Source organism: Aphis gossypii, chromosome 3, assembly GCF_020184175.1.
Source record: "Aphis gossypii isolate Hap1 chromosome 3, ASM2018417v2, whole genome shotgun sequence".
Taxonomy (NCBI): Eukaryota; Metazoa; Arthropoda; class Insecta; order Hemiptera; family Aphididae; genus Aphis; species Aphis gossypii.
The window spans coordinates 21,462,157-21,487,739 of NC_065532.1; the positions used below are offsets into that span (position 1 = coordinate 21,462,157).

Here is a 25,583-nt window from a genome sequence, read left to right on the forward strand (position 1 = left end):
AATAAGATGATTCACCAAGCATGCACATTTCTCAACCCTCTTTTATCTTTTAATAATACATTAATTTAGTCAAATTCCAATTTTTGTAAGTGTTTAAGACCATATTTTCAAATACATAGATTCTTTATACCATTTGAGGAATATCATGTGGTGGGGATACAAGTAAGTTAAAAGTCTGTAAAATACCTACTAAAATTTAAAAATTCTTATAACTCTCTTTAATATTAAAACAACGAAAATAAACAATGTTAGAGTATAGATAATATTCTTAGGTACTTTTAAATTTTATTCAAGTCAATTTATTATAATATCAAAATTAGCAATAAAAAATAAATAATTTGCCGTGTAAATAGTTTTATCAAATTTACATGTAAGAATATTATTACTCCTCGTGTTTATACTTAATACTCAATACGTTTTTTACAATATTTCAACTTTTAAGTGAGTTATTAAACATTTTCAAACTGTAGTATTGTTCATACTCATAATTTGCTTAAAAATTTAAACATAGTAATTAACCGACGTACAAACACAGTGTTCATGTTCTTACGTTTAAATAAATATATAATATACATCATATTATAGATTTATATTTTGCTTCATATTATAATTTATATAGAAGTGTGAAAATTTTGTATTTAAATTAATTTATAATAATTGACACATTTTACTAAAATAATGTAAATAATGACTTTTTATAGCGACATTATGATGATTAAATTGTATGAGTACATGATGCAAAGCAGATTATTTACATACTTATGCATGCGAACTGAAGATGGAGGGAGGATTTAGTAAAATTAAAATATACTATGTTGAAATGGTATAACATTGCTCAACAAAATTATCGTAACGATTCATGTATTGACATACTATCGAATAACTATAATATGCATTTATTATTTTATCTACTCAAAACAAGCGTGTATAGGTAAATCAGTGTAAAATAGCTTCAATACTAATACGATAGCAAAATATTGTACGTCCACGTAATTACACGTCAGTAATAGCTGTCGATGTGATAGTTTTAGTTAGGTGAAAAACCACGTAGACTCACCATACACAGAGGTTGGATACTTAGCTGTTGTCAGCATAGGACCATTATAATATATATTAGTTAATAACCTATACACTGCAATACACACCAAGTCACCAAAGGAAGGTTGTAATATAATAATATTGTAATTATATTATATTATACTAAACGCGAGTAAAATAATATACCCTAATATATGTAATGAGTAATGACTATAATGACGCTAACAAGTGTCCAAAATCACAAAAAAAAAAAAATCTGTAACAAGCGCCTGTTTTAATCGACGTGGTCGGGAAACCTGTTTTTATTATTATCATAATATAGGTACCTATGTGATTATTATTGCATTTGCAATATCATGTATACTTGGGTGTGACCATTACAACCTTGACTGGTCTGACCACATATATATATAAATATATAATATAATATATACTATTGGGAATCGAACGAGGAGTGACGGCGACGGAGAACGGAGGACGGGGCGCAGACCGCAAAGAGACAACAGTGAAAAGAGAGAGAGAAAAAACACGATGACGGGGGAGAAACAAAAAAAAAAAAAACCGCTACCAGTTTCCAGCACGAGCCGTAGCCCAAATATTACCACACATTTTTATATTTACAATGCCTACACGGTTGGTCCCGTCACCTGTGTATGTGTGTGTACGACTTTGATCTCGTTTTGTGAAACACGTACACGAGTGCGCTATGTAAGCATTGTATAGGTAGGCAAGCGTATTGTATACATATCGCAGCGCGGCAACGTCGTTATGGTTCATTGCGGAAAATTCGAACGGTTTTTCGCGAGTTATTATGAAATTGATGTCTATTGCGATAATTACTCTACTTTTAATAATAGGCACATAATAATAATACTATATTGATGCAGTCGAGTCTCGAATCTCGATAACTCGAATTTCTTTTTGACCCTATATGGGATTCTTATTTATAACTTTTATTTTATTTTAATTTAAATTTTATTTGTAACTCGAAAAATATAGAAGTCGAATTAATTTTTACCTCCCTTGAAATTCGAGTTATCGATACGACTGTATTATTATTTTGTGTACAATTGCGTACAAGTACCTGCGCGAACGGCAACTGTAAAGTTGCACTATAATAATATTATGTACATACTACACGGCGAATAACGCGAGCGTTACAAAGGCCCCGAAACAAATTTCTAGTCGTTAAAAACGGGTCAGAGCCCGCCGGCCTTAGCGTGCCTGCACCGGCGCGTGGTTCAGAGTTAATGTTATTATAATATTATTATTTATTATTATTAAATTATTATGCTTTTATTAAAACACTACTTGAAAACGCGGTAAATACACACCGCGACCGCTTACATTATTTTTAAAACGTATAAATAATACAGCCGCTGTTGCCTGTTTGCAATTTATGTTCGAGTGTATGTTATTAATAAGTTTATACACGAGCGTACGATATTGTAATACATTAGGCGCGTAATAGATATTATAATAATTTTACATAATAATATGGTTGCTGACAAATATTCGTGGAAAAATCGGTATGATATAATACTCATTAGTTGTTTTGCTGAAAACCTTAGGACGAGAATATATTCAAATAGGTACATATATTTATAGACACACACGAAGCGTATACTACTATATTATATATTTTTTAATAAACGCATTATTAAAAAGTCGATTATTACGTTTTTTTCCAAGAATAAGTCTACTTAGAGAATCCATTTATTTCGTGAATACCGAAGAGTTATTTATCATTGAATACTAAAAACTACACATAATATTTTAATTATTCACATCACACAATACCAATTACCAATTACACATTTGAGTATATATAGTTACTAAATAATTATATAGTGATATTTGTAAAAGTATCCTTATAAAAAAAAGTGGTTGACATTTATTTAGTACCTAGAATACTTTATGTTTATAAATAAATTATGATTCATGACAAGTGATGATCGCCTTGCTTTAATCGTATCTCTTTCGAGAAAAATTCTATACTTATTAGTTATTAATTAATTTTAATAAATTAATTGTACACAAATTAAGCATTTGTTAAATTGAAGCAAATATATTTTAAGTATTAATGTTGTAATCAAATAATTTGCTAACAATTAATATAATATTAATTTTTCAACAATAACACATGTTTAATATATTTTATTATATATAATATATAAATCCCACTTACGTAGTTACTTTATAATTCATATTAGTAGGTAATGAATATTAACAGCACATAGTTAACAAACTTTTTCGTAACAAAATAAATGTAATTGTGTAAATATAATTATACTTATTATAAACTTATATCATATAATATATTGTGTTAAATGTTTTAAGCGCGGTATTCAATTATTTTGAAGTAAATTGTTTCAAATAAACCATAAACGTATCAAACATGATGTATAATATGCGTAGCACGCGAGTACGCAGCTAACATGTACATGTTAAATTATAATGTATATACATGCGCATCATATAATTTTCACTACGTAAAAGTTTTTTGTAAAATAATTATTTTCTTACAAAAAATATGTTTGAATCTGACTAAATATGAATTAATATTAAAAGTATTTTTTTTTTATTATTGAAACAGTTTTATACTTACAATAATTAAATTAGATCATGTTTAAATAACGGGAAGGGAAATATAGTCATCCATAGGCGGGATATCGTAAGGATATTATAAGTTACAAGTTATAATTTGTAATTTATAACTATTTAAATACCACGGATTAATCCTTAATGATTAATTCATTCTTTACTGTACATAGTTATCTATTATTCAATTTATAAATATTAATAGAAACATAAACGATATAATACAATAATATTTGTATAATGTACATAGTTGATTGTGCCGATAGTAGTTATATTTTAATTATGTCCATTGGTTACTAGATTTACCTAACTCAGGCTCATGAGTTTACTGTTATTAAAAACATTATTATGTTTATAGTTTATACACATCAAACGTATACTCAGCACGACCGGCACTTCATGAACTGTATAATATGTCTATGTATACGTGTAAACACCTAATGAGATAAAAAATAATATTTTGATCAAGAGGACAGAATAGTCAAAATAATTTATGACCAACTATGAATAATTAAATGAGGCTTTCACATCTTTCACACTGTACAGTGTACATAGTAACAACCATTCGATTAGTTGTACAACTAAACTACCTATTTTTTATTACTGTGCACGAAAAAGTAGGTATATTATAATAAAACAGTTTTTTTTCACTAAAAATAAAAACAAATATTATTATTTTCATATGTTTTAATCTATTTATTTATAATACAAATATCATATTATGATAAAATTGGTTATTGGTGGATTGTTATTAATTTCAAAAATTTAAACTACCTACAAATATATTCAGTTAGAACATAATATAAATGAATATAAATAAGAAATGTATGACATTATTTATTTAATAAGCTCATTAAACATTTTGAAAAGAAAGTAAGAGCACTTTCAGTATTTAGAAGTTATACAAACACTAAACAGCATTCTTCGCATCCTAAACATATTAATTACAAAGTGTGCAATGCATAACATATGAGTTACTTATGTAAAATTATTATAAAATGATTCGTCATAACACCCATAACTCATAATTAACCACGTGATGAGATTTTCTTTCATAATATTATGTTTCATTAGTACACAGTTCCAAAAAATAAAATAAATTAATAATATATCATATAAAATATAATCTATAGAATATATAAAATAGATAAATATATGGATATATAGATGTACATATTTTTTATCAGTGTTATAATAATGTACCTACGTTAATAATTTTCACTTTTTGCCTTTCTGTCAGTTTCAACCATAGTTTCGTTATAATTATATTTTACTTTTTAATTTAAAACAAAAGACTTTCACATTTAGTTAATGGTATTTTGACTTATTTAAGTACCTAATAAAATGTCAACAATTTTAAATATTAATTCTATATTCTTGATAGACACTAGTATTGTTCAAAGCAATCAATTTGTAATAAAGTTAGACAGTTCTGCAATAATAACTTAATCTTATTTTTCAATCTTTAAAAATCAATTTATTTCTTTTGAAAGAAAAATAGTAAATATCATTCATAATATTATAATAGTTGCTAAAATGTTTTTATAATACCTACAACGAAATGATAAGAAAATGATAACTTAAATGTTCATCAAACTACCTATTAAAAACTATTATTACTTTATTAGAGAAATTTGTAATGGAAATTAATACTAAAATTGCATAGGTTATAGGTTCGAAAAATGTTAACCAGATTATAATTCATACTTTCTCATACAAAAATATTCATTTTTTTCAATGTACAATAGTAAATTAAATTAGTATCTATCGTTGTAGTTCAAAAAATTATTCAACAGAATAATATACGATTGTATATTAATTAACTGAAATAAAATTGAAACATTATTTATTAAATACTTAAATATAGACTTCCGCATTTAAACATAAAATTATATACCTAAGTCGTATTTGGCTTTAAAATAAGCAAATATTTAATATATATATATATATATATAAATACATATATATTATACACATACCTACCCATTATACGTAATGGCTTATACCCATTACCCATTTATACACATATATACGAGTATTATAGTTGACACGCTCTCTGCAATAGTGTCATAATAATAATATATCGTACAGCACATGAATACGCGTACAATAATTCCTGATTTTGACGTATGGACGCAAAGCCAGAGAAAGTTACAAAAACACACTTACGAGTACCTACATTATATACGTATTTTATGATTCGGCAGGACTACACATGTTTAGGTGTTAGTTTATATTATTATCAAACCTCCTATTTTTTCGCCATACGCCCAGTCTTTGGCGTATTACTCGAAACTCGACCGAAGAAGTGAAAACGGTTAAAATTAAAATTTTTTTAGAACTACACTCGAAAATATACAATAAATAAGTAGGGTTAGGATATGTATGCTCTAAAAAACAGTTAAATATGTATACACTTATGCACTAAAATCATTTAAATATGCATGAAAAATTTGAAAAATATGCATTAAAAAATAAAGAAATGTGAATAAAAAAAATAATTCAATAAATAGGTATATAGAGATGAATTAAATTATTATATAATAGATAGAATATCAACAAATTGTGTTGGTACTATATTTATGTGCTCGTTTTTAAGGACGTAACTGAGAGAAGGGTCCATGGGTCCGATCCCCTCATAGAAATTTTTAAAACTAGAAATATTTTACTAAATAGTTATAATTTTACAAATAAGTTTGATAAGGTTTTCCCCCGTTTCTTGAATTTATTTTTGTACAGTTATATTCGTTTTTTATTTTATTCAATGTTAGTTTGAAAGTTGTATTATTCTATAAAAGCATATAGTTAAGAAAACTCCCCAGGGGTGGGGGTGATTATTCAATTGCCCCGCCCGCCACCAATCAAATACGCCACTGCGGCGTGCGAATATAGCTGTAGGCCTGTTGAGTGCTGAGAATCAAAAGTCAACTCCAAGAAAAGCTGCTCATTTTGCGTTCAAAAGAGTTTTATAATACGATATTTTAGAATGTCGTGTTTCGCAGACCGTCGCTAGTATAAGTCGAAAAAGAATGAACCGCAGTGATGAAACTAAACAGTAAATATTACACACTGAGCAAATATTTATGTATAATGTTCACGGGCGTATTCAAATGATTGTTGTACATTTTGTATTGTATTTTTTTCGCGATAAAACATGCAGTGTGATTAAACTCGCTGCAACCACAAAAGATAAAAATATAAACATAATAATATAATAAGTATATGAACATATTATACGCGAGTTTCGACTCTGTGGGGGTACGCAATTATAGTTCTTACTGCAGTTTATGGCACTATACATACGCAAATTATTATCTCCGCACGGTGTTAATTTAATTAAAATTAAAATGTTTTCACAACGAAAATTATAACGATATAATATTATAAGACACAAAGTATGCGCAGATTACGCTCAGGTGATGTCGGTATACATAATATGTACGTGTATACTGTAATGATAGCCACATATAACGCTATGGTGGTGGCATCATCATAACCCCTTACATTTACATAGTCGCACATATGTTCAGTAAATTATTCACTCGATAGTAAACATATGTGGTCAGACACTGTTATGTCCTTTGACCATTATAATATAATTTTATTACACCACCGGCTCAAAAAGACACCCATTGACCATCGGGCACTGGGACACAACGACACTCTCCCTATGTGCGCCTTTGGTGATGGACATACGTCGAGAGCCAATTCATGTAAATGTAAAATAAATGCTTATTAGTGTCTTAATTTAAAAACAATAAACCTATTACCTAATTCAATGTAAATATTATATCACTTGTGTTTTATTTTAATTGATATTATATTTGAGTGAGTTAACATCACACCTATCCACTTTTTCTACACTGGCTGCATTCAATTGCTGTCAAGTCTACAGTCAAGCTAAGGTAAGATAATTCACTATATAATAGAATTCCTTGTAATGCATGTATCTGTATGTGTGTGCAGATATATACATAGGAGGGTAGTAAATCATTTTTGATTTACTACAATGCAGAGTGTTCCATGAAGATATTTAAATGGCATTTCAATATTATTAAATTGTCAAATTTAACCAAAATCTAAACTAGATTTTAACTTTACTTGAGGTTTTAGCAGTTAAATTAGGTTTTTTTTTTTTTGTAAAAAGTTTTATCGAAAAGAATAATATACCTCTTATAGCAAAGATATCGATCATATCAGTAATATATATAATATATGCAAGCTGACTTGTCAAACATACAAATATCGGATAACCAAAATTGCGATAGGTATATTATGGTGGACGATATATTTTGAGCAATCTTTTTTATCCGAAAAAGTGTTTGTAAAAAAGTACAAGAGAACATCATTCTTATATTTGGCCGTTTTGTTTCTAGGCAATATCATGTTTTGTTTTAGATGAAAATAATACATTATAATTTATTATTATTTTAATAATAATATTAGTTGTTTTTAATATTTATTAAGTCGAGTTTTTGACGCATACGAAAATTTTATTTTATTTAATTTTATATTACACGTTCGAGAACTTTGATGATGCGACGATTCTCGTTCACTGTCGTTGTAGCCACAGCGTTATGGCTACAGCAGACTGTCGAAACCGGCGGTAAAACATCTGTCGTGCCCTCATTTTGGTCGAACGTCACCGCCGAATTTCCATTTTTAGTGGGGTTGACAACCGGAGAAAAAGACGACGAAACGAACCGGCAAACCCATATTTGCTCAGGAACCTTGATATCTTCAATATTCGTTTTGTCGTCAGCGTATTGCACGTCGAGTTTGATGACCACGGACAAATCGAATTTGGACGGCTCTTCATTAATCGTACGAGTATAAAAATAGTTATTTTTTATTATTTATCTTTATTCCTACAGGACACAGTAATATCATTACTGAATTCTACGTGGTATAATAATACTGTACAAAATAATTCACCAATTATTCTTACCCATATATCAACCACACACGACATACCTCTCAATTAATAATAAATTAATTCAAACATTGAGTTTTTTAGTGTTGAAGTGTAGGTTTTTAAGGGACATAATATGTTTGAATATTTCCACTTTACCATTTCATATTTTAGATTCTGAACGAAGTGAAGAATGTATTGATTTTACAATGGTGTGTGTTTTTTTTTTTTGTTTTTTTTTTTTTGTGTCTGTGTACAGCATAACTAGTCGAAATAATGCTCCAATTTCAAACAATGGGGGTGGTTTCCGATGTAAAAGTGAATATCCTTGGTGCATTATAGAGGTAAAAAGTTAACATTTTCCAACAGTTTTTAAAAAATCGAGAAAAACAAAAAAAAAATGACGGAAAAACGGCAATTTTTACGCAAAACCAGTTTTCGACCAAATCGATTTTTTTTATGGTTGTAATTCAAAACTAATCACTGAAAATACTTGAAATTTTCACCAAATGTTAATGTCAGTGGTATCCGATATAGTTAAATTTTCAAAAAATTTTGACTTTTTTTGAGTTATTTATAGACCACTGAAATTTTCGATTTTTTTGAGAATTTTTTTTAAAGTGTCGATAAAAAATTTTTGGATGACCAAAAAGTTTTGAAAATTTAATACAAGGTTCCTTATGAGTTGTTTTTAATGTAGCTAAAAAAAATTAAAAATCGTTAGTCACAATTTTGTTTTATAAGCGTTTTTAGTTCAAATTTTTACGAAATCTGTCGAAAACGCGAAAATTTGCAAGTAATTTTGAAGTTGAAAAATCATAAAATTTTTTTCTTTTATAACTAAGTTTTGAAAATTTGGTACAAGGTTCTCCATACATTTTTCTTCAAATATCTGTAAAAAAAACTCTACCGGATTCAGACAAAAAATTTTTATGAGTGTTTGAAATTTAAATTTTTACAAAACCACGTTAAATTACGGTTTAGCGTCAAACGATTTTTGATATTTGTTATTATTCAAAAAGTATAAGTCGTAGATACTTGAAAATTTTACCAGTTATTTAGATTGGCATTTTATTTACTTGATTTCATTTTCAAAATATTTTGACTTTTTTTGAGCTATTTATAGACAACTGAAATTTTTAATTTTTCTGAAAAAATATTTTTTAAGTGTCGATAAATTTTTTTTGGCCCTATCAAAATACTTGAAAATTTAATACAAAGTTCCTCATAAGTTATTCTTATAGTGATTAAAAAATTATAAGAATACATAGGCACAATTTTTTTTTATTAGCATTTGAAGTTCAAATTTTGACGAAAATTTGTCAAAATTATGAATATTTTCAAATTTTTTGAAGTTGAAAAATCATAAAATTTTTTGTGTTTATAACTAAGGATTAAAAATACAACACTAAGTTTTCCATAAGTTTACCTTCAAGTATCTATAGAGAAAACTCGAAGCATCGTTATAGGAAAAATTTTAAGTGCGTTTGAATTTTAAATTTTAACGAAATAGCGTAACGATAACGTATTATCCTCAAACGAATTTAAATATTTGTTATTATTCAAAAAGTATAAGTCGTATATACTTGAAAATTTTACCAGTTATTAAGATTAGCGTTTTCTTTACGAGATTTAATTTTCAAAATATTTTGACTTTTTTTGAGCTATTTATAGACAACTGAAATTTTCAATTTTTCTGAAAATTGTTTTTTTATGTGTCGATAAAATCTTTTTGGCCCTATCAAAATATTTGAAAATTTAATGTAAAGTTCCTCATAAGTTATTATTATAGTGATTAAAAAATTATAAGAATACATAGGCACAATTTTTTTTTATTAGCATTTGAAGTTCAAATATTGACAAAAATTCGTCAAAACTATGAATACTTGCAAATTATTTTTGTAGGTATATTTCATAAAAATTTTTGTATTAGTAGCTAAGAGTTGAAAATTTAACACAAGGTTTTTCATAAGTTTAGCTTACAATTGTTATAAAAGAACTTAAATTTTGTTGTATTCAGGAAATTAAAACATAAACCACCTTTTTCACCAACCACTAGAAATTATATCCTAGGCTGACAAATCATCTTCGTTCAGAATCGTTTTTCGTATACAATGATAACTATCATTGGATTCAAATTTAACACTCCTATAATATATAATAATGATCCATACGGCACCTAATGTACAGCAGAGCGGTACTCACTTGCCCGCTTTTTTAAATATAATTTTTTCCATCAAGATTCTATGAAAATATATAAATAATTAAAAATTTGAGCCTTAAATAAACTTGAAAATTCAGAAACCAAAATTTAAGATGAAATTTGGTGTACATATTATTTGTTTTACATTTGTACAATGTACAGGTATTTGACATTTGTAAAATTTAAAGTACCTATCTTCTATGAGTTTGGATTTCAGGCAAATTCGATTAATATTATAATTAATAAACAGTTTTCTCGTCATTTCTGTTTTGATTTTGACGGACAATATATTATAATCCATAATCCACTATTTTTTTCTTGTCTCAAGTTAAATTTTTCAATTTATTTTTGGTAACATTAACGTCGATAAACATCATATGCTGTCGCCAGTCTACATACGCAGAAAGGTTTACTTCTTTCATGAATCGCAGTATATATACCTGTAGAGTTCTAATCCTATTACTTATATAGGGTGAATCACCAACGAATTCTCTAATAGTAATTAGTGAACTCATGCGCTTGCTCGTGTATCACTCAAATCAGATGCACATTTTTTGACTACGATAATTTTTTTTTATTAAAAGGCATATTGGAAAACACCCAGGAACTCCGTCAAGTACCACCGGACCATAGGTGTTTACACCCATCCGTCATACAACAACGCCACACGCATTTCCGACTTATCGCTGGTAAAGGTGAGAGAATGATGAACAATATATACTAAACGAACATCTTAAAATGCATCGCTAAGACTTTTAACGCTAATTTTATAACATAATTATATAATGTAACCTTATAACATTTATAATAGCTCAAGAAGCCATTCAAACATGTTGAACATTTCGTCGGGTTATCGCCAAGAACGTTGAAAAGTGACGTTGAACTGAATTGCGTAATTGTAGGGATAGGTGCGCCCCATGAACGAGGTTATAAGGTCCCAGTTCGTGTAAAATGTGGCCGCACCGCTTGCCGGATTCCAAAATCAAAGTGAGCAAAACACATACGAAAAAATAAATATACGATTTATCTACTTGCTTAAGAGTTTAAATACGAAAAAAAATTATATTTTTCAGTTAGGATTATTAGAATCTTTTGAATTATAATTTGAACCTTAAGTTAGGTAACTTCAAAAAAGATAGTTTGGATACGTTATAGTTGATGTATTTTATTATTACACAATCATAATTTAATATTATAAATAACATTGCCAAAAACTTAGGAGTATTATAGTTATCTGGAGTTTCTAAGTATACTGATCTGATTTCTTTTGGCCCAAAACTATTGAACTTTACATTGTGTATCTCTTATATAATTATAACACACTGTTATTGATGACTATAACATATTATCTCATAAGAATTATTTCTTATATTAGTTATTACTTATTACCTATTTGGTTATTTGTGTTTATAGTTTGTAACGGTATCCAAATCTTTGATCACACTCGTATCCCTAATAATTTTAAAAGTACCAATAGTCACTTAAGTCGTTACCCGTTTATCTATCCCTTGCCAAATTCTCCATTCTCCTGTAATCTTCTCGATACCTACACTATCATCCATCTAATACATTCTGCAAACAACGATTACAATTTTTCACTCGTCCATATTCTTTTTGTTTATTTTATCACCAAACGTTGCATTTTGGACTTGTTCTGTGTAAATAAATCAATTAATAAATCACGTGTTGTAATAAACAATGAGAATGGATGATACTGGATGATACAGGATGACGTTTCCCGCGCTGTTTCAGCTCTTGTCTCGAGTTTGTGATCGGCTCCACTTGGGCGGATTTCTTGTGTGCAGAGGCGATAGACCCAGGAGTTACGCGATTGCCGTGTGACTGGTCTGACCCACTGCTGTGCTCCAGCGGTCGGCATCAGTATGGAATCTTTAGCTATGGGCACGACGGCACAGATGCGTCTCTGGCAACAGAGGCAATTGAGTGCGGTGATTCGGCTGTCCAGGGCAGACTCTTGTTTGTCAATAGGCACACTGACTGGATTTCTGAGATGATGGCAGAAAATGACAGAACTACAACGAGGCATCGTCACACCACGCAGCCACGATCGACAACCAACTCGACTCAAGCATTAGTGCCACACGTAACCAGCACGGCCCGTCCGGTCCGACCAGAAATCGACTACCCGTATCTGGTATACTTGGAAAGTCGGTTTGAGGAACTGGTGTGTGGCGGTACTCTAATAACACCCTGGCACGTTCTCACGACCGCTCACTGTACGACGAGGATGACCGAAATCGTGGTATGAATCACGCACTATACAATAATGACCAGAATTTGTCAAAGGCAGTATTTATGACAATACCAATATTGCGTATAGAAGCATTTCTGATCGAATACTCCATTTAATTTACATTGTTCTATTACTCTAAAATATATTGTTGGTGTGAAGGAATTGGGTGGGTTATATGGTATGCGCGTAATAAAAAAAAATGTCTATTTCATATACTTCATATTTTTATCGTTTCTATATGATATTTGTCTAAAACTATTAAACTATATGATATGATACCCAGTCACTACACTTGATATTTTATCCTAGACACATCACAGTTTTATTATTTCGATTTTCATGATTAAATTTATTTTATTACTGTTTAGAATACAGATAAAGATTAAAAAAGTAAAAAGTTTATAGGTACTTAACTTTATAGTCGATTTTTTTTCAGTAATTTATTGTGTTCATTTTGATTATTTATATTTTTATTTTGCTATAGGTAACCGTTACAGCACATCATAGACAACACGCAGACGCAAGACTCGTTTACATTCATCCAGATTTTGACTCGTACAACCAGACCGCGGACATCAGCATCGTAGTTGTAAGCATCCCTGCCGTCACTTCCCAATACTCTTTATTTTTCACAACACACAATAATAGCATGGTTTCGTTTTTAATCTCACAGTTACGCGAACCGTTAAACGTGATTAGGTACGTACAGCTGCCAGATATTATCAGTGACCCGATCAACGACAACTCCACTACCAAAGCGCTGAATTGCGTGGTGGTGGCGAGAAGATGGATGACACCCTATTATTACATGACGGTCAATGTTATGTACGGGCTCAAAGCTTGTCGGGAATCATTCGAGTATACATGTTATTATTATTATATATATAATGTGCTTATCTGTTATATTATAACTAGCTGACCCGACACGGCGTTGCCCGTGTGTTACTTTCTTTTTTTGCATTTTCGTATACCGTGTGACTTTTTAATTTTTAACTTTTTAATTTTTTTAATTTTATATTTATAGGCCGTGAATATTATTATATTTTTATATTATTATTGAAGCACCTCCTTATATAATACTACATTGGTTGTTCTTCCACTTGGGACAAAAATGACTAAATGTAAATGTATCACCATTTAAATCAGGTTGTTACAGCAACTATTTATAAACAAAAATTCCATCGTAAATTTTAGCTGTCCCACCCGGCGTTGCCCGCGCAAAAGTCACCTCAGGTGAAAACCGAGATTTTTTTTATATTATATTAATAATAATAATAGCTGACCCGGCAGACTTCGTATTGCTTACTTTGTGTTTTGCACTTTGTTGCCCGTTAAAAATGCCAATTCCTTATGACTCAGACTTTATTCAATACGTTATTTAATATTCGATGGATGATGTTCTAGATTTATCTTAAGTTTTCTGTTGCCCGGAATAAAAATTCTGATTCGCAGCAGTATATTATCAGGTAGGCAATCTACCTGCGGTAGATCGCGGACCTAGTGGTATTTGTACGTAAGTGTATGATTTAACTCTAATAAAGTATCAAAGTTATACTAAGTTTGACATAATACGGTAGATTAATATAATCAATTAATACATAATCCTAACCTAGGTTTTGATTCTCAAAAATCTTGAATAACCCGGCTTTGCCCTTGTACATTTTTTTGTGTAACCTACTATAACTTTTATTTTATCAGTTTTAAAATTTATTACAGTCTGCTTTTAGATGTTAAGTTGATCCTTGGTTGCCCATGTATTGTAATATTGTAATTTATCGGCAAAAAATACTTAACATTATGGTGTTATAAAAACCAAAAAAAAAAAAATATATTTATATTGAAATATTTTATTCATCTCAATAACTCTTTATAAACAGTATTTTTGGTACTGCCTTTTGGGGCTAAAATAACCAAACTACTGGCAGAGCTAACTCTAGAACATGTGATATAGAACTGTCCATGTGAAAAACATTCTTCTCTCAAGTCAATCCCTGTCATGCTCAATGATTGTCCTTGAGACTTATTAATAGTTATAACAAAGCAAACTTTGAGAGGGAATTGTATTCTTTTTAATTCAAAGGGATAATCAGTTGGAATTTTTTAATTCTTGGGATTAAAACTATATCTCCTCTAGCGCTCCCAGTGATAACTATAGCGTTTATTACATTTTTGTGCAGAGCTTTAACTTGCAATCTTGGTTACTTTCTGATCCAAATTTTTCATACAGTTCATCATTGAGGTACACCTCAATAAATACCAACAATAATTGTCCTGCTGCCACCAGCTCACATTCGACAACCATATTAATTAGTTATTATTATTATTAGCACCTCCTTATATACTATACATTGGTTGTTTTTCCACTTGTGGCAAAAATGACTAAATGAAAATGTATCAACACATACATCAAGTTGTTATAGCAACCATTTATAAACAAAAATTAAAAACAAAATTTTCATCGTAAATCTCAAAATCCCCGTTTGAGCAACCCTTTAAAATGAGAATTTCGAAAAATCCTTTCTTAGTGCGCCTATACATAGTACCTAATAAGTACATATCCTGAAAATTTCAAATAAATCCGTACGGTAGTTTTGGCTGTACGTTGATTATTGTTAAAGTATACTTTCTCTTATATATATAGATTAGATACCTTAAGTCAATTGATATTGTTTACAGATAAATTTTTGCGAATCACAGATTAAATTCTTAGAAATATTATATTTTATCCAATAATTCATCGTAAAGATTTTCTCTTCTATGGGAGGTTATATTATTTGTATATTAAACGATATCTGCAGCAGGCCAACTTTAATAATGGTGAATTTATTGTATGTAGTTCGGAAATTCAGACGACCGTCAACAAGACTTGGCGCGAGTTCATCTGTGGAATGTCCAATCAAGAACTTCGGAACAACAGGGGGGATCCATTAATTTGCAACGGATTTCAGTACGGCATAATTAGTCACGCGTATCGTACCAAGATGCAAGCCTCCAAAACCGGAAGTATCGATTATCAAGTGCGTTTCTTGATAGTTGACTATCACAGAGAGTGGATCTACGCCGTGATAGCGGCTGATGATCAAACCGACACTAACGATAGAAGTCCATACGCATTCCCTAGACTCTGGATTAGCATTCTACCATCGCTAACAATCGGACTCTTATTATACAAATATTGTTTTAAAAAGCTGGAAATTCTGGAAATGGTGGCTGGAATGTTAAACTCTAGAATTTAATACCTGGAAAGTAGAAATCTGGACTGTAAAAACCTGGACGGTAAAAAATTGGAATTTAAAATTTTGAAATCCGTAATAATCTGGACCGGACAAAACTGGACGGTAAAATTCTGGACCGGACAAATCTGGACAGTAAAAACCTGGACCGGACAAATCTGGACAATAAAAATGAACTTTTAAGAGGTATGAGTAGGCCATAAATATTGTTTTAATAATATTTTATTATAATGTTTTTTTTTTTGGGGATTTTTTTTTCTTATTATTAAAAATAAACATCATACAATGTATATGGTTCATCTACATCCTATAAGCAAAGCCTGTGTTGGAGGCAGAGAGTTATTTTGGTGAATTTTGGGATACATTCAAAAACCTTCAATTTTTACTCCAAATTTTATTTTTATATAACAAAAGGTATGATTATAGGTATTTTAAATTCATAGAGCGCATAATATTAATATATAATATAAATATATTATTTTTTATGTATCTACCTACCTATTTTAGATGACCTAAATAAATTTTCTGTAAGACAATTCTGACAAAAATTACACTTTTGGCCAAAATAGTTTTAAATTTTATAATTCTTTAGATTTCGTACAATGATCATGTTGAATCGTGTAGTTTCATAGGTCCATTTTAAGCATTTGAGAATAAATATTTTTGAAATAAAGCCCATAAACCAATAAAAAAAACTCCAAAATCTTCATAAAGTTATAAGATAATATATTTTATCTTTATTAAGTATAATTTTACGAAATTATTAATCATGAATTCTAATTTATGCAAGCAAGATTTATGCTTGTTTCAACCCATATTACAATTATTGTATATGGATATGATATGCGCGATTTGAATGTACCAATAATGGTGGCGTCCAGTTTGCCGTCCCCTATGTTAATACATAGGTAATAAACCATTTTTGGGGTATATTTTATAATCAAATTATGTTTTAATGTTTTAAATGTAAAAACAAACGTCTTACGAGTGAACAAAATTACAAAAGTACTTACCTAGCCACCTAAGTAATGAATATGTTCATACATGAATGATTATTAGTAAAGGCTATACATATTATCTACTCTGATATTTCACGACTTTAAAAGTATGATATGAAAAGGTTAAGAGCAGACAGCAGTAGTCCTAAAACCACAAAATTCTAATTTACTTAGTGTTAGTGATGTTGTACCTATTATCATTTATGGCATTGTTTGAAAAATAAAAGAATATACTTTAAACGTTATTAGTATTTACCCAAAAATTTGCATGTATATATTACAAGAAATTATCAATTAACTATAATATCATTGTTATTCTTTGTTTTCATATACCTATCTTATTTCGTCCAAATTGTTATTAAAATGTTTATTAAACCAATGTTAATATAGTGTTTAGTTTTTTTGTTAATTTAACATTAACTACCTACTTAGAATAATCCTTGTTTTTAATTGTCAATTCATATAGCTTTACAATTTGAACATGTCGTAATCCATAACTATCCCAACCTATAAAATATGGCTGTAATATGAAAATATGTAAATGTTTGCAGTTTTGATAAATGTTGTTGAAAATTGAACGTTACCTACATAAAGTGACCATACTTACCTATAGTTTTTTAGCTAAAATGGGACAAAAACACAAAAAAATATATAATTTTCCGTTATAAACAAATATTATTTTTAACAAAATTATGCAGTAGGTATGTAGGTATATTGTTTTTAATGGACAAAAAAATTAAATTTATCACACTTAAATATTTACTATAGGTAACTAGGTAAGTATGCTTGTATATTTTTCGTTCAAACAAATTTTCTTAAATAAATCAGCCGATGACTTCAGGAACGAGTAAAATACTTGACAAGACAATTTAAAATTAACTTTTTTGAAACTGACACTTGAAGCTGTGTTTTTTTCGGCCATCCATAAATTGTTTATCAAAGAAAAGGTTATAACCTATATTATATTAAATTAATCGATGTTAATACGTAGCTAAAATAGTTATTTAATATTTTATAATTCTCTTTTTCTATCCAGATGCCATTACAGTCAAACAGCCATACGGCATACACTCATGCAATACACATACCTACCTAAGAAATAAGATTTAATAAAAACATTACTACGTCAACGAAAATCAATTTTCGTTATTTTTTTGTCTACCTTTTTAAAACACAGATACGAAAAACGAGACTGTCTCGAGTGTCTTGTTCAAAATGTGACGTGTGGTCACCTCGACTTTACATCTTACATGCTTATAAAAAACATACCTATGTATACAGCAGTACTACAGCACAGATATATAATTGCATACAATATCAATTGCATAATTATTTATTATTTTAGTTATTGTTGAATTATAAAAACTTAATTTTAATGTTTTGTAGTTTATCTTTATTTTATTATGGTAATATATTGAATTTTATAAAATTGAAATAAGTACAAAGTATTTTTATAGGTAATTTTATTACAGTGTTCAAATGGCGTTTTATAAAATACCTAAAATAGTACAACATTATCATGTTGATAATATATAATATTTGTAATACCTATGATATATTACTTAATTATAAAAAAGTTTGTTCGTCAATAAAACCACTTTTATATCATCTCACTTATTACAAGAATACCTATATGTTAGTGACAAAACATGGTAGAGCGCATATTGCAGTTGTAATGTTTCCGGTAAAGCATACGACAAGAAAGCCGACATCGGTGACATCGTTATACAGTATCAATTTATTATAAATAAACTAATTGACCATCAAAACAAAAGTTTTCCAATTTTAATAATTAATGGTCTAAAATTACAATTTTAGTATAATAATATTTACGTAGTACCTATTTATAAACATGCAATGGTAAATGGACAGCCGATAAGCCGGGTAAAACCCAACTTCGAAAGATCCGACTAATGTGTTTAATTTACATTTTTACAATGATATTCATTCATTGACAGTCCGGCGTCCAGTGACTTATTAGTTATTATTTGATGCTTACATTGTTAAGACTAAGAGCTGTGCGTTTATTAAAAATTGCAGTTACTGTATCTTGTTTAGTTGTGTCTTAGATTTTAAACCATGAAGCATCAAGGATATTTTTACGTAAAAAATGGTTCGAAAAAAAACAACGTAACGTAAGTATTAAGTATTTTGTCAAGGTAGGTATATTTTATCCTCCACGAAGTTTCAATGGTTACATCAAGCTACAATTTTTAATTTCTTAATGTTACAAAATAATTAATAAGTAGGCCTCGGATTTTGTAGCAAATGCTTCTTTTGATGGGAGTGTGATAGAAAGATATTTTAAATACGTTTTGAATCCTTTGATTTCAATGAAGAAAACTATATTTTGCTTATTTCCACCAAACGTGATATTTTTGCTTTTTACTTAATTTTTACATAATTTTCATGAAAATTCAACATAATAAATTCTATGTGTATTTATACTTTATCAATTCCAATGCTTTTTTAAGGATTTATTTTGTTTCAAAATCTGAGCCCTACTTATAAGTAATATTGATGTTGCTTAAACCCATTAATTGAGAAAGAACATGTTTTTATAGTTTATAGAATTAGCTAATACATTTTTTATTTACTATTACAGTTATTACAAATGCAAAGAAGCAGTAAAATACTTATGCCGCGGTTCCATAAAAATCATAGATGATAATGATAAACATTTGCTAAGAGACCATAATCATAGACCTGACCCAACAGTTATAGCCATGAATACTTTTAAGGAAACTCTAAAACAACGCAGTATTGATGAAGTTACTAGGTATGCTGAACACCATTTATGATAACGAAGCTAAACAGTAAGTTTATATTATATATATATTTTTTATTTTTTATTTGCTAAGCACTTTTAGGGCCGTTCTTACAATGTCTGGTTAAAGTTTACGGACACTTAACCGGCGGAATTCTGCCGGTAATAAAATCTGTCATCAGTCGGTTAGCGTTAACCAACACTTTACCGGACATTGTAAGAACGGCCCTTAAACTATTGTACACTGTTACGCCAAATAAATTATTTTTGACAGATTATTATATTTTAATCGAATGTGAACGCACACATTTGCATCAATGATCTATAAAATTTGTCATTGGCAATGAAAAGTTTATTTTTATTTTAATAAACTCTTTAATGATTATCATTAATTTAAATGGGTTTTGTCATTAGAAATTCTGAATCTGCTGCCATGTATACTTGGAAATCAGCCAAAAGTTGCATGCGATGGACTAGGAGACGATCGTTGCCAACTGCCCCAGGAACACTAAGCGAACTAGCTGAACAATTCCGATCTGGGCTCCTTGAACGATACCAAAGTTGTGGTGAATTGATGTATAAAGGTATTAATTGTGATTTTGATGAAAATTAACATAAATAGTTTATCTATACTTCAGGGATCATAAGACATTATAAATGCTAAATCCGGACTAATTGGGGCTCTAGGTTGTCCGGATTAAACAAAATAACCAAAAATTGTAAATTTTAAGTTAAAAAAAATTGTACTATACAAATTTTAATTTAATTCATATATCTAATAATATTAAACCTAAAAAATAGTAAATAATTGTATAATAATCATTAAATATACATACATATAGTATTAAGGTAAACCTTCTAGCACTTTTCTAGCATAAACTAGCATAATTTATATATTATAAACGGCTGTCCAAATTAAGCAAAGTCAGGATTATTGAGATTTTACTGTAGTTGATTTCATCATTTAAATAATATTTTGTTCTCTAGGTTGTGTTGAAGACACATCAGGTAATTGTTCCATAATTTTTGCTTCCAAAAAGTTCATACTAAGAACTCTAGATATGGAAATAACTGAAATCCATGTTGATGCTACTTTTCGAGTGGTTCCTTCAACTCCAAAGTGTTACCAACTACTAATAATTCATGCAATGGTAAATAATCATGTAAGTTATAATATTTTAAATATGCACAGTTATATAAAATAAAATAATATTATAAATTACATTATTGAACATTTCATGATATTATAAATCAACTAAATAAATATCAATATTATAATTTTTTCACTTTTTTGTATTTTAGAGTATTCCTATAGTATATGTTTTGATGGAACGCAAGACTTCCCAGGCTTATGATGCCGTTTTACACTTTGTAAAAGTTAATTTACTGCCCGATTTTAGGCCTAGTATAATTGTAACCGACTTTGAAACTGCATTAAGGGAAATGTTGATTAGACATTTCCCATCAGCCACAGCCCATGGATGCTGGTTTCATAGTAACCAAGTATGTATGATACCCATGTTATGTATACTCTTATTCTGATACTATCTAAATTACAATTAAAAATAACTTTAAATTAAAATTTTAGGCTGTGTGGCGAAAAATGAGAAAATTAGGTTATTTAAATTTAATAAATACTAATGGGTTTGCATTAAAAACCATAAAAATGATTATGGTTCTTCCATTGCTACCAGCTGAGAAAATTGAAGAAGGCTTTGTTGTGATTAAACGTTATGCAGCTAGACATAGTATTAACATGCGACGACTCTTCAACTATTATGAAAGGTATAATTATAAATTATATTTTAATTACATTGTATTAATCAAATTCATTTTGGAGCAGATATTGGATACAAAATGTAGGCGTTGAGTTACTTTCGGTTTACAAAAAAAAATTTAGAACCAACAACAACATTGAAGGGTGTTGACGCATGATATTGTATTATATTATATTATTTTATATTATTATTTTGTATTTAGGGTCGGTAATTTGTGTCGGTTTCGTTCGGTCTTGATAAAGGCGAAATGTGGCCCGATCCCGATAACAACATTATTATTATTATTATTACAGACTAAAAGTATATTGTATGACTTTTGAGTCAGTCGCGTACGATCAATGTAATCGGCACCGTCTCGCCAAATTCAAATAAAGCGAGATTTATTTAGTGTCAGTAAAGTGCGTTCACTAATTATTTAACCTAATTACTCCTATCCGAGAACCAAAAGTAAAAAAAGGCGTTACAGTCCACAACAAAGGGTTTCACAGCAAACTAAGGCTAATATTTCAAGTTTCCCACCCAAATATCTGGTCATTTTTAGGTAAAGTAAATTACAATAAATAATAAGTATTAAGTATATTATTAGGTAGTATTTTTTCAAAAATTGTTTTTGTTTTAGCTAATATATGTAAAATAAATGACATTTATTCAGTTAAACTTGACCAATTAAATAATGGATTGGAGATAACACGGGGACCTAGGTCAAAATATTTGGTCAACGATAAAAAAATAAGATCAGCAAGTCGCCAACTGCGTCAAAGAACAATTAATATTAAAACATTTCTCTTGCGTTGTTCTTACAGCGTTGCGGCGTATGAAGAACAAATGCGTGTGTTGGCATTAAACGAAGGTGGGGAAGACCCATTACAAGAAGAACAACCCAACATAATAGGTAAATATATAGTAAATTCAAAATTAATTAAACTCTAGAATGGTCATTTTCAATGTTTTGTATTAATTATTAATGATTATTCGATTTTAGATAACTTGATTGAAGGTAGAAGAGAAGAAGAAGAGCCTCGTGATATCTTTGGTGAGAAATAAAAAATGTTTGTTGTTAACCATTATTAATTTAATGAATTTATTTAGAATTACTTCATAGTTCAAATGAAGAGATTCCCCAAGCAGTAGCAGCAGAACTAGATGGTAATAACGAATATTGTAAATAGTTATTTGATTGAATTGAATGAAATTATAAATATTATTGTTAAAAAATGTATCCATTATTATAATGGTTATAAATGTTAAATGTTTCTACACTATGTTAATTAGGCATGTATAACATTATGAATTAATGATTATTTGATTTTAGATGACTTGATTGAAGGTGGAACAGAGGAAGAAGAGCCTCATGATATTGTTGGTGAGAAATTAAAAATATTTATTGATTACCATTATTAATTTAATGATTTTTTTTTTAGAATTACATCATAGATCTAAATAAATGTATTTAAATAGTGTTATTAAAATAAATGTTTATAAATACTTATTGTATGTAACATATTCTTAAAATATTTATAATTCATATTCAACGAAAATGTAGTTTTATATTCATACATTTTATTTTATTTTTCAGATAATGAGGAAGATTTTATTACGCCGGAAGATAGAGATCCAGATATAGTGTATATGATGGCACTTGAAGCTAGAAGTAGGCAATTAGAATTGGAAAATATTCCATTTTTTCAAGTGCCAAGTATCCTTCCTTCTTTAGCAAATCAAGATACTAAGTGTATAATATGCACAGAAGCTGAAAGGACACATGCCTTAATTCCTTGTGGCCATAAAATTCTTTGTGGTGATTGTTTAAACCTCCTAAATCCTAAATGTTGCCCGGTATGTAGTGAATATTTTAATGACTTTCTTAGGATTTGGTAAAATATAAAAATATATTCTGTTTATGGTAATTATGTAGTAACCTAAATATTTAGAATTAAGTGTGATATAATATGTTAATAAAGAGATTATAATATAATATAAATAATAAAATAGTCTTATATTTTAGAACACAATTAATGACTGGCCTTATATATTCATTCATTGCCAATGGTAGTCTTGCCAGGTATGAGTACCTGACACAACTAAACAAGATACAGTAACTGCAATTTTTAATAAACGCACAGCTCTTAGTCTTAACAATGTAAGCATCAAATAATAACTAATAAGTCACTGGACGCCGGACTGTCAATGAATGAATATCATTGTAAAAATGTAAATTAAACACATTAGTCGGATCTTTCGAAGTTGGGTTTTACCCGGCTTATCGGCTGTCCATTTACCATTGCATGTTTATAAATAGGTACTACGTAAATATTATTATACTAAAATTGTAATTTTAGACCATTAATTATTAAAATTGGAAAACTTTTGTTTTGATGGTCAATTAGTTTATTTATAATAAATTGATACTGTATAACGATGTCACCGATGTCGGCTTTCTTGTCGTATGCTTTACCGGAAACATTACAACTGCAATATGCGCTCTACCATGTTTTGTCACTAACATATAGGTATTCTTGTAATAAGTGAGATGATATAAAAGTGGTTTTATTGACGAACAAACTTTTTTATAATTAAGTAATATATCATAGGTATTACAAATTATTATATATTATCAACATGATAATGTTGTACTATTTTAGGTATTTTATAAAACGCCATTTGAACACTGTAATAAAATTACCTATAAAAATACTTTGTACTTATTTCAATTTTATAAAATTCAATATATTACCATAATAAAATAAAGATAAACTACAAAACATTAAAATTAAGTTTTTATAATTCAACAATAACTAAAATAATAAATAATTATGCAATTGATATTGTATGCAATTATATATCTGTGCTGTAGTACTGCTGTATACATAGGTATGTTTTTTATAAGCATGTAAGATGTAAAGTCGAGGTGACCACACGTCACATTTTGAACAAGACACTCGAGACAGTCTCGTTTTTCGTATCTGTGTTTTAAAAAGGTAGACAAAAAAATAACGAAAATTGATTTTCGTTGACGTAGTAATGTTTTTATTAAATCTTATTTCTTAGGTAGGTATGTGTATTGCATGAGTGTATGCCGTATGGCTGTTTGACTGTAATGGCATCTGGATAGAAAAAGAGAATTATAAAATATTAAATAACTATTTTAGCTACGTATTAACATCGATTAATTTAATATAATATAGGTTATAACCTTTTCTTTGATAAACAATTTATGGATGGCCGAAAAAACACAGCTTCAAGTGTCAGTTTCAAAAAAGTTAATTTTAAATTGTCTTGTCAAGTATTTTACTCGTTCCTGAAGTCATCGGCTGATTTATTTAAGAAAATTTGTTTGAACGAAAAATATACAAGCATACTTACCTAGTTACCTATAGTAAATATTTAAGTGTGATAAATTTAATTTTTTTGTCCATTAAAAACAATATACCTACATACCTACTGCATAATTTTGTTAAAAATAATATTTGTTTATAACGGAAAATTATATATTTTTTTGTGTTTTTGTCCCATTTTAGCTAAAAAACTATAGGTAAGTATGGTCACTTTATGTAGGTAACGTTCAATTTTCAACAACATTTATCAAAACTGCAAACATTTACATATTTTCATATTACAGCCATATTTTATAGGTTGGGATAGTTATGGATTACGACATGTTCAAATTGTAAAGCTATATGAATTGACAATTAAAAACAAGGATTATTCTAAGTAGGTAGTTAATGTTAAATTAACAAAAAAAACTAAACACTATATTAACATTGGTTTAATAAACATTTTAATAACAATTTGGACGAAA

At 28.8% G+C, this 25,583-nt stretch overlaps 3 protein-coding genes and 2 long non-coding RNA genes across 5 annotated transcripts in view; 4 read left to right on the top strand and 1 right to left on the bottom strand.

The window, feature by feature from the left end:
* The window catches only part of LOC126550996 (uncharacterized), a 34,463-nt gene extending 21,613 nt beyond the window's left edge, over positions 1 to 12,850 (top strand). The window contains exons 4-8 of the mRNA XM_050203752.1: positions 8,434 to 8,469; positions 11,339 to 11,449; positions 11,566 to 11,741; positions 12,507 to 12,690; positions 12,776 to 12,850. Of these exons, the coding sequence (XP_050059709.1) occupies positions 8,434 to 8,469; positions 11,339 to 11,449; positions 11,566 to 11,741; positions 12,507 to 12,690; positions 12,776 to 12,850 (582 nt within the window). The remainder of the gene's footprint in view (positions 1 to 8,433; positions 8,470 to 11,338; positions 11,450 to 11,565; positions 11,742 to 12,506; positions 12,691 to 12,775) is intronic.
* The window catches only part of LOC114132308 (AF4/FMR2 family member lilli-like), a 61,124-nt gene that overhangs the window by 13,066 nt on the left and 22,475 nt on the right, over positions 1 to 25,583 (bottom strand).
* On the top strand, positions 12,872 to 13,819 carry LOC126550772 (uncharacterized). Its single transcript, XR_007604802.1, has 3 exons — positions 12,872 to 13,017; positions 13,493 to 13,597; positions 13,682 to 13,819. It is a non-coding gene; the product is annotated as an uncharacterized LOC126550772 (long non-coding RNA).
* Positions 13,825 to 15,895, top strand: LOC126550773 (uncharacterized). The gene is made up of 3 exons (XR_007604803.1): positions 13,825 to 13,874; positions 15,685 to 15,772; positions 15,845 to 15,895. It is a non-coding gene; the product is annotated as an uncharacterized LOC126550773 (long non-coding RNA).
* LOC126550997 (uncharacterized) lies at positions 15,897 to 23,662 on the top strand. The gene is made up of 12 exons (XM_050203753.1): positions 15,897 to 16,225; positions 19,845 to 20,018; positions 20,421 to 20,590; positions 20,994 to 21,169; positions 21,309 to 21,509; positions 21,595 to 21,791; positions 21,987 to 21,991; positions 22,437 to 22,676; positions 22,767 to 22,817; positions 22,874 to 22,930; positions 23,097 to 23,147; positions 23,361 to 23,662. Exons 1-12 carry the CDS (start codon positions 15,897 to 15,899, stop codon positions 23,660 to 23,662), a joined length of 1,953 nt encoding a protein of 650 aa, XP_050059710.1.